Source organism: Sinocyclocheilus rhinocerous, unplaced genomic scaffold, assembly GCF_001515625.1.
Source record: "Sinocyclocheilus rhinocerous isolate Xijiao unplaced genomic scaffold, SAMN03320098_v1.1 scaffold299, whole genome shotgun sequence".
In the NCBI taxonomy this organism is placed as follows: Eukaryota; Metazoa; Chordata; class Actinopteri; order Cypriniformes; family Cyprinidae; genus Sinocyclocheilus; species Sinocyclocheilus rhinocerous.
This window is the reverse complement of record NW_015652998.1, coordinates 2,524,909-2,535,663: the sequence shown is the minus strand read 5'-3', so window position 1 is coordinate 2,535,663 and position 10,755 is coordinate 2,524,909. Positions and strand designations below refer to the sequence as shown.

Here is a 10,755-nt window from a genome sequence, read left to right as displayed (position 1 = left end):
TATGTTTTAATTCTCAGATGTTTATACACACATATATATGTTCTTTTAGTTTTTTTAATTGAATACAAATTAAATATATTTTATTAAAAATGTTATACATATTTTTGTAAACATGCATATTTATTAAGTATGTTTTACTGTATATGTATGTACATAAAAGCACATATTCTGTATTTTACTAAGTGTATTGATATTTTTTCTTTATAAGGAAGAGCCCTTGTTTTACTGTTTCTGTAATTATGTGTTTTTCACATTTCTACTGCATAGACAGCCATGTTTTATTAAAAGCCTTTTCTACCAGCTGAATTCCCCTGTTAACCGGAGCCACAGCTCAGTAATATCATTGTTAGAAAGTCTAAAGAAAGCATCCCAGTAGCTCATTCATTAATGTATGACAGAGCTGGTATTCTTAAATGAAGTGCAGTTTATATAATAGCAGTTAACTACCAGAGGTGTGAACGGGAAAAGTGAAATCTAGGTTTGCATCAGCTGCCTGCAGATGAATGCTACCAGTGGAAAGACTTTCCTGTTGACCTTCAACTTCTCTAAGGCCTTGATGTTTGGCCGGTTGTGAGAGGAATATAAACGCAGCGGTTTTGCGGCGTTAATTCCAGTCAGGACAGCTGGATGATAGGCTGTTCTATACATTCCCTCCGCACTTTACCTGCTTGTACGCAATCTGTGTTATGCAGACATTACGCTGCTCAAATCCTGAGTCAGACTCAGTCAAACGTTCCAAAAAGCTGTCAGACAAACATCCAGCCTGGCCTCTCCCCCCATTAAGCAGCATGGAGGGCTCTGTAATGCCTGTACATCCCACTGGAGACTGCAGAAGTGAGATTGAGTTTGTTGGGGGAAGCTCTTTTTGTATTCTCATCCAGGTCTGTTATTTATCAAGGGAGCGAGTGGAGAGAGGCGGAGGTATTGGCTAGTGTAGGAGCTTTGCTCTTCACTCTTGCTTTCCCTCCCTCCCCATGTGATTTTTTCATCCTCTCCCGTAGTTTGTCATGACTTGGTATTGGGGGCCATCACCACTTCATCTTACCTTGACGGTTTATTTATGTTTTTGGGGAGGGCAAATTCAGAGAAGGAGAAAAGTAGCTTTACGTTTCTAATAATGTGAAAAAAAGCTGTTCTTTTGCCAATAGTGTGTAAGTCTTTTTCCAGCAACTTTCCCAAGGTTGTATTTTATATTTCAGTGTCTGATAAAATATTTGCAGTGCGCATTGATCAGTGTCAGGGAAGCTACTTTGAATCAGAAGCTATGAGCTAAAAGCTACTCATAATTTAAAGCATTCCAACTCTTTCAAAAGCTACAAGCTGATAACAAAAAAGCTGAAGCAGTATCTTTTAAATATTCAGTATAACTGTTTTTAAATATGCAAATATTCGGTGATATTATTTATAATTATAATTCATAATAAAAATGCAGAGATATGGGAACTTTTTTATTTTCTCTCAGAATGTGTCTATTTTGTAGCTATATGATTTATTTTCTATTGATATATTTTATATGGATTTATTTTTGAATGAATGTATTTAAATATGAGATGCCTAAAGGGAGTATACATATTTTATACAGACCTCATTTATTTGCAGTTGCTTCATATTGCTATATTATTTTTCTTTGGAGTTTGTGCAAGACAGTATGTTGTATCGTTGGTGTTCATATATGCGTATGTTTTATGCCATTTTAGGTCTGATGAAGAGGTTTAAACATCACATGTTGGGTGAGAATCATATTTTCTACTGGGAGCAAAACTTTTATGGCAACTTTTCTGTTTTGTTTTTTTTGATATTTTAAATAATATATATATATAAATAAAATTTTTGCTTTGGCAACTACCAATAATGCTGAAATTAAAGCTAAATAAAAAATATTTATTTAAAAAAATACAAAATTACTAAAACTTGAAAGAAAACTGAACATATAAAAATAAAAGCCATTCAAAATACAAAAAAAAAATACTATAATAGTATATAAATAATACTAAATTAAACACGGATGCCACTTGGGGACTGAAATCGGTGAACAGTTTTTATCTGTTTATTTACATAAGTATCTTACATTATTAGAATGAATTGGATTTTCCAGAATTATACATGAGATTATTTACTAGTTTGCTCAGCTGTAAAGCTGTATACGTAAACACTATGACATTAAAAACAGCAGTGTTACGTTTGCTTGTGCTGCTCTTTAGAAAAAGTAGTTTGTTACTGGAAAAGCTCTACAACACATTGATCATGTTCAGGTAGCATGCAGTGTTTGGCACTATTGATCTGTATTCTGAGCAGCTACACTGCCTCCTCTAGAAAGCATCTCGTAATGAACATTCCCGCCCTTCCCTTCTGCTCCCTCATTTGCATTAATTCAATACATGAATCTTATTTTGAGAATAGACGTCTTGTTTTTGGCCACAGCCTTGACTGATTTACTGAATACGCAATGTTTGATGACAGTGTAGGCACATTGACAGATGTCAGCATCTTCCATGGACACTTGAGAGCGACTCTACTATGATTTACTGCAGCGAACACTTTCCTTTTATCACTGCTATAGGGCAGAATGCCATGTGTGTAATGCAAAATTTATGTGTTTCGCACATGAGTGTATGCAGGAAAAAAATGCTTGAATAGATTTTGTGTCTTTATAATCAGATACCTCCCATTATGGGTTGAATGCAATATGTCAGCAAGCACACCAAGCTCATCAAACGCTGCAGCAAAGCAGCGCTTGCATTTCCAACCCATGAATGACAGTTCAAAGGACTGTGATCGCGGTATCAGGAGGAAACCTGGGAGAGTTTGTCTTGCAGGTTACAGAGAGTGTGTTTGAATCAGGCGGAGGTGAAATATTTATATCTGCTTTGATGGACATTGGGAATTAGGGAGCGTAGGAATTGCCGGTCGATACGCTATTGAAGTTTTAGGGTGGGCTTCTATGGAAAAGAAGGGGTCATCCTTCTCTTTCTCCTGGTCATTTGTCAGGTAGGTCGTGTTTGTTATGTGAATGTCAAAGAGAGACAGAGGAAGAGTATTGACAGCAGTGCTGTCTGACTCATGTTGATCAAAGTTACATTTCATTGACTACCTCACCTCTAGAGCATCGCAGGGCCCCTGGATGCACAATTATTTTCTCATGAAAGAGGCTCGGCCCAATGCAAAGAACTCCAACTATCGCTATAAAGATGGGCTTCTGGGACTTAAGCCCTGGATAGATAGATAGATAGACAGACAGACAGACAGACAGACAGACAGATAGATAGATAGATAGATAGATAGATAATTAAACAACAAGATAGATAATTAAACAACTTTTTATCATATTTTGACAACTGCATCTTTTAAACAACTGAGAGAAGTAAAAATCACCCGTCAATTTCAGAGAGTGAAGAAAAAATTTATACTCACGTGTGTTATGTCTTATGTACGTTATTGTCTCTGACAGACAGCACGTTGAAGCCGCTCAGGCTGCCATTTTCTCCTTCTCAGAAAGCGATAATGTAGTCAAAACATCCGGTTTTGTGGGTTTTCCTCAAAATGGATGTTTCCAATGGACCTCTGCTACTTGTAAATATTACCATGTATTGTGCATGTTAGTTTTTGACAGACAATGATGTTGTGATATTTAAATGATGTGGATTTGTAAGCAGATAGATCGTAAGGTAATAATTATTTATTTCTTAGCCGGAAAGTATTCAGTGAGGTGATTGATGCATGTGTTGAGTGTGATATGTCAGTGTTTTTAGTTCTAATATTCTAACCGGCAGCCAATCTAAGTTTTTGACGAACATGATGATGTGCGTGAGTACTAAGTATACTGCCAATGTACACTGGAAAAAAAAAACTGGTGTAGAAATATTTATTTCTCACACATTGTAAATAACACATTGAATTAAATGTGAAGTTTTGAAGTAGACATTTTGATATTTTAGTAGATATTTTGAAGTGTATTGAAGAGTATTAGAATATGATATTTTTTTACAGTGTAGTTGGTAATAGAATGATTTATGTGGAAAATAAAGTTTAAAAAAACTCAAAAACCCAACATTTGTCTGTCAGCATAACTTACAATATCAGTATTGCAGTATCTAAATACTGTAGCTTATTCAACAACAAAGGCGACTCACTCTTGGTCCTGCAGATAACAGCGTTTGTTGACCTTGCGGTCAAATTTTCCCTCCATCCAGAAGTAATAAGTGCAGAGTATTTCTGAAATATTCATAATTCTGAAAACAAAACAGAATATAGAGATTGCTCAAGGAATTTGTTGGTGAACTTTAAAACACAAGCTTTGGGCATGGCTGACACAGAGACTAAGGTTAGTAGGCCCTTTTTAGTTTTAGCTTCAGTAATATTGCAAGATTCATGTCATGAAATTTGTATTCTTCGTGTTGGCAGACCTGGTTCAGGGTCAGACTCTGGCTCAGACATTTTCAACCAGTTGCCATTATACACCAAACAGATTTTCCGAAAATGCGTTGATATGCAATTTGAATGCAAAAATGTCAGAATGGCCATTTGCTTTAGTCTTAAAGGAGAAGCTGCACCAAAACTGGACGTTTATTCAGATGTTCAGAGAGAGGGTGGAAAATGGCTGTGCATTAATAAATTATGAGTTTTGGTGCAAAAAAAACTTTACTGGCATTATAAGTGGACCTCAAGGAAAATAGCAAAATGTTGTGACCCTTTACAAGTGTATTATATTTCAATATTTCATCAAAGAACACATCCTGGTCTAAGCTGTGAATATCCACTGACTACACTGTAAAAAAAATTCCGTAAAATTTACGCTAAAAAAAACGGCAGCTGTGGTTGCCGGAATTTTACCGTAAAAAATACGGTAGCAACGTTTTAGGTTTTACTGTTTTAACTTAAATTTACAGTTAAATACCGTAATTTCATTAACTGATATAATGTTAATATACCAACCTATTGAAGTACTGAAATCTGTTTTGTACCTTTGTAATACACTGATAACCACCAAATGCAGGTGGTGATGAGAAAGTCACATGATGAACCAAAGCCCATCACAAGCAGCTTTTAAATAATAACATATATAGAAGGTGCACAGTGTCATTCACACAAACACTAAACACCATCATGGTAACACACATGAAAATGAAATAATGCAATAAACATTCATTTAACAACATTAGGTGTAACATACAACCCTAATATACAAAACTGATAAGAAAAAACAGTTATTTCAACAAAAAAACGTCAAATTTGAAATGTAACAGGGAATTCTGGGAATGTCAATTTACGGTTATTCACTGTAAATTATACAGTCTTTTTCACTTCCAAAAACGGTATACTACCGTAAAATTAATGTCCGATACATTAAGTTTTTCACCGTATATAGTAGGGGAATTTACCGTTAACCATTTAACAGGTTCTTACTGTAGCATTTTTACAGTCTTTTACCGTTAAATTCATGGTCATTTTTTACAGTGTATAGAATAGCCCTCACAGAGGCCATTCTCACTCATTTACTCTCTTTCCCTCTTAGAGACCATAATCCACCATTATCTGGAATTGGGGGGCTTATTGCTCAAACAATAATTCAAGCCCCTCTGCTCTGCCCTAAAAAACACATATCGCTGCATCATCATATCAGCTGTGGCATAATTCATCTCTTTCATTTGCCTGCTGTAATTTATAATCCAATTAACAAGCCTTCATTGATGAACTGAAAGTAAACTGCCCCTGAAAATAAGGTTTCGAGATGTTAGCCGGAAGCTATATCTCACATTTAGTTTTTTTGTTTTTTGTTTTCGACTGTTGTTTCTCTGATAAAGATGTAAGGTTTTATGTCTTTAAAACGACTGGTTCTTTGTGAGAGGCAGTCTGATAAGATGGATCAAATAAAGAATTCAAAAGGACAAGTCTTTGATTCAGAACAGGCAGCAACAGTTTGGACTAAGAAGAAAGCTGGCATAAGGCGATGAGCGGCAGGCGCACACGAATGCTCACATGCTCATTCATATTCACACAATGTGATGTTCTTCACAGCAGGCAGCTTACTTTGTCAAACGTCATTTGAGTGCGGAGGATAGCCTGAAAGTGTCTGAGAGATGGCGTTCAACAAATCATAAGTTACGTTTCTCTAGTGTTCAATAGATATCTTCAAAAGCAGTGGCATGCAGTTGACTTCTGAATTGTGGAGGCAAAGTTCCCTCTCTTTGTTTCGATTTTTTAATGCAGTGTAAATTCATCTGCCTGTTCCATTTGATGTTTACAGTTTCCTGAAATACTGTTTACCTTACACTTGGCACAAGAAACAAATGCCTAATTCCCTATTTTTTATTAATTAATTAATTTTATTTGATTATTCTATTTTATTTTAAACATACTCATTTATTGTCAATCAAGACTTGGAAAAATCAAGATGTTACCTTTTTTCACTTATTTGATTTTATTTGATTTTTTTCTTGACATTTTCATTTCATTACAACATTAATTAACTATTTATAAACACTTGAAAAAAATCAAGATGTGATCAGTTATTTATTATTTTAATTATTTATTAATTTGATATTATTTATTAATGTATAATCATTAAACTATTACAGTTTATTTAAAATGCTATTCTTTTTTTACATCTTCAAACACATTTTGCATACTTTTTAGGGTATGTAGGGTATGTTTTTAGGGTATAACTAAAGTGCTAAAAAAGCGAACTCAAAACTAACTAAAAGCTATATGTTTTGCATACCAGGCCATGTCACTGAAACACTGCGCATACTGTATACGCACATATGCCTATTGACTGAAACCAAAATACACATGTGCATGACGTCACTGTTTTCACAAATTTGTGTTTTTGTAGTTTACAGAGAGTCAATAACGGTATCGTTTTCAAAAACTGAAACCCATTTTCAAAAGTTTGCGTTCTCAGGCCCCCAAAGTGCCGTTGTCGTGTAAATGGCTAAAACGCATAAAAAGTTTTCTGTTTTTGGTTGAAAATGGTGTCGTGTAAATGCACCCTTAGTCTCAAACTGTCTTCTAATTTTCTCAACCATATCTGTTAAAAATCAAACGTGAGTCGTGATTTGCTTGCATGTTGTGAAATTCCATCAAATTTGAAAGCATCATGAGATGTTCACCTGCTGCATGTCTGCACCAATCACGGCCCATCACAAAGAAGCTCTACTGTGCAGATTACCCGGAGGCAATTACTGTTGGGTAATTGCAGAGCCAGCTGTTGTGTGCTCCTGCACTGCAGCTGTGGATATCATATCCCAGCTCATATCCCAACTCCACACGCTGAGGCTACTGACACTGTGGTATTGGGGATGTTAGCCTTTAATTATAATCTGAGACCAGTCCACAATTTTATAAATATGGATAAGATTAGGGTAGCTGCTGTTACACCAGAGCCCAAGCAGGAGAGAGCGGAGTGATGGGAATGCAAAGCCAGCCTATGCACCAATGCCTGATTTAATTCACTTTAAATGAGAGAGGCTAATTAGAAATAGCAACTCCATCTTATTTCCATGTACACTAGTGACAGAAAGAAGGAATTCTGCAGCAATGTAAATCAGAGAAGTCATTACCCATGGCAAACCGAAGCAAATTAAACAGCCTGTCATTTCAATTGCTAAAATCTTAAATCATACCTGACACGTTTGGCATTATTTTGTGATATGGAAGTTTGATCATATTGTGAAATTGGCAAAAGGTAAGGAATTGTACGATTCTTATTCCGATCAGATTTCTTCTGAAAGATTCCATTATCTGTTGAACACTAATGATTCTATGACCAGTACTGTTATGCAATACATTTAAAATTAAAGTCACATATGTGGATAGATAGCTAGATAGATAGATAGATAGATAGATAGATAGCTAGCTAGCTAGCTAGATAGATAGATAGATAGATAGATAGATAGACTATACTTCAAATTGGATTTCTCAAAAACTTGTCAACGCAATAGCATATACTCTCTATTTTGTTGAACCAGTCATTTTTCAATGAGCCATTGCTGTTAGTAAAGTACATAGTATGCACTTTTGTCCTATTTTACTCTTATCCTCCTCACAAACTTCATACAGCCTTCATCCATCCTGGACATGCTTTTCCGCAAATTTTCACATGACTCTGTAAATATGTTGCGTTTGAGCATTCACGCTTCCCTCGGGCTCTTAAAGTAGATGTGTAGTCATGAGCTTTTTAACATGATGACTGTGTCCTCATCATATCTAACCTCATGCAGACAACAGAGGTCCCAGAGCCCTTGAGGTGCTAGTGAGCGCGCAGATCCACTTCCCTTCATCCCAGCTGAGCTGAAGACTGCTGACAGAGAGGACACTTGTTAATCGAGATCCTCTGTCTTCACTCACTGCGGCGAATTCAATCCTATTGTGATTCACGGCCCAGCACGTCTCCACATGCAGTGGCAAGAAGCAGGAACTTATCAAACCCTTGCAGGAGACAGTACATTCACTTTGCTCTTCAAAGAGATGCTAAACATTAATGGTGGAAACAATGGCCTGCGGTTATGCAAAACACCGGGAATATATTTGTGGATTCTTCCAGTGCGCAAGCCCACACAATGTTATTTAAGTAGGACGTGTTCCTGGAAAAACATCCCTATCAGCCAGTCACAGTCCTAACCCTTACCCTCAGATCAGAGGGCATTTGTTGCTTGATTTCAGTGTTCTTGATCCAGGATCATGTTGTGTGTGTATAATTCACATTAAACCATGTCATTTGCACACGCTGTCTGCATTGTTTCAGTGCTCAAGTCACTAAAGGAATTACACAAATCAAGTAAGGATGCAAATGCTTCCCCCTCTGCAATCCAGACACCTTTAAAATGTAAAAAATATGCTCGATTACACTGCTTGTCAGGATATACGCTTCGTTATAATGATTTTGTCCGTAATTTGATGCCGTGATCGATGGAAAATGTAAACAAACATAATAAATGAAATTTAATTCAGCTTTCCGCAGGCTGTTCAGCATCTTTTGCATTGAACCAGACTGTGTGTGGTTCGAGAACAAGACACTGGTTTGATTTATAAGTGTCACATCTGTTTTGTAAATCATCCCTCAAACTTAAAATGTCATAAACTTTCAGCATCTCATTTGACCGGCATGAGATCTATTAAGAGTTATCCTACTATCCAGGTCTAAATACAATCTGGAAGATGTTATGAGAGCAGACCTGTGAAGATTGTATTTTCCTTTAGGATCCTCTTAAAGCGCTTTGATCCCATCTCTTCAACCGCGTTCTCATCCGTGGGATTTAGGCGTGACTCATGTCCCCTGAACCAACCCATATTCCTCTTGAAGTCTCCACAAGCTCTCAAAAAAGCAAGCTTGTGTGTTTTCGCTCTTTACGAATCCCTTACATGTTTGCAATTGATTTAGCATATGCTGTTGTGGTTGGTCACATCCTACACTGCGGTCAATAGAGTGTAATAGTGCCCGCCCATTTTTTCAGAAGTATTTTTTCCCATTCATTTTTCCCATAGGGATTTGAAAAAAGTCTTCTTTAAAGCATTATAAACCATGAACCAAGCCAGACATCTACAAGGCGAATCACAGCTATTACAAACTTACATTTGAAGAAAAAAAAAAAGTATGAAATTCAGTCAAAAGACCCTTGAGCACAGAACTCCCAACTTCTCCCCGGGCTCCGCAGCAAAAATGGCTGTCCTCTGCTCCGGGTGTGTGTGTGCACTTGGATGGGATAAATGCAGAGCACAAATTCTGCGCATGGGACACATACATGTCACGTCACTTTCAATTTCAGTTGACTGTTGACAAACATGATGCGGGGCAGCAAATGCAGTTATATGCCCTTAAAATTTAAGATACTAGGAGAAAAAATGCCCTTGTATGAGTTTTTGTCTCATATTTATATCGTATCATAAGGGATATCACACGATCAGCAAGAGCAATATCACAGGAGTGCTGTTTTTGTCCCAAATAGCACAAGTGCAAATGTGATTTTTTGCAACAGTTCAGTAAATAAGAAGTTAAGAATGTGTTATATTTTAGATAGACTACCATAATGTCTGTTTTTTCTCAGTTTTGTTAAAAATGAAAATATTGCTTATTAAAGCCACAGCAGAGCTGTTGTGTGTCTCCGAGCAACACAGTGGTGATTCATTTCTAAATGAATCCATGTTTTGAACAAATCAGGTGAATCAATGATTCAATGGCCCATTCATAGAGATTTACTCTTTACCATTTACTTCATTCCTGAATGAATCAGCCGCTGCACGAATCAAATGAATGAATGACTCAATGACTTACTCATAAAGGCACTTACCGCCACCTTCTGGCTGTTTTAGTTTCTTATTTAGAGTATCATTTCATTAAAAAAAAAATAATAATAAAATAGAATAAAAATAAATAAGCAATTAAAATGATAGTTCACCCAAAAATACATCATTTACTCATCCTCATGTCATTTCAAACCTGTATCACTTACTTTCTTTTATGGAACATAAAAGAAAATAATGAAAAATGTTGGAAACCAGAAGAAAAAGAATGTTGGTAACCAAGCTGATTGGGTTACCAGCAGTGGTGGAAAGAGTACTGAAAAAATATACTCAAGTAAAAGTACCATTACTTTCCAAAAAATGTAGTGTGAGTAGAGTAAAAGTACTTGTCCAAAAAACTACTTGAGTAAGAGTAAAAGAGTAGCCTATTTAAAAGTACTCATGAGTATTGAGTAGTGAGTACTGAGCTGTGGATTCTACCCCCTCATAATAAACGCTGTACACCGCAATTGATAC

General features: G+C 36.3%; 2 protein-coding genes across 2 annotated transcripts in view; both read left to right on the top strand.

The window, feature by feature from the left end:
- Window positions 1-8,394, top strand: part of LOC107715402 (neurexin-1-beta-like) — a 58,410-nt gene extending 50,016 nt beyond the window's left edge. The window contains exon 2 of the mRNA XM_016521535.1: window positions 8,220-8,394. Coding sequence (XP_016377021.1) covers window positions 8,220-8,293 — 74 coding nt within the window. The 3' untranslated portion in view covers window positions 8,294-8,394. The remainder of the gene's footprint in view (window positions 1-8,219) is intronic.
- LOC107715401 (neurexin-1-like) overlaps window positions 1-10,755 on the top strand; it is a 422,466-nt gene that overhangs the window by 319,221 nt on the left and 92,490 nt on the right. The gene's annotated exons all lie outside the window — the stretch shown is intronic.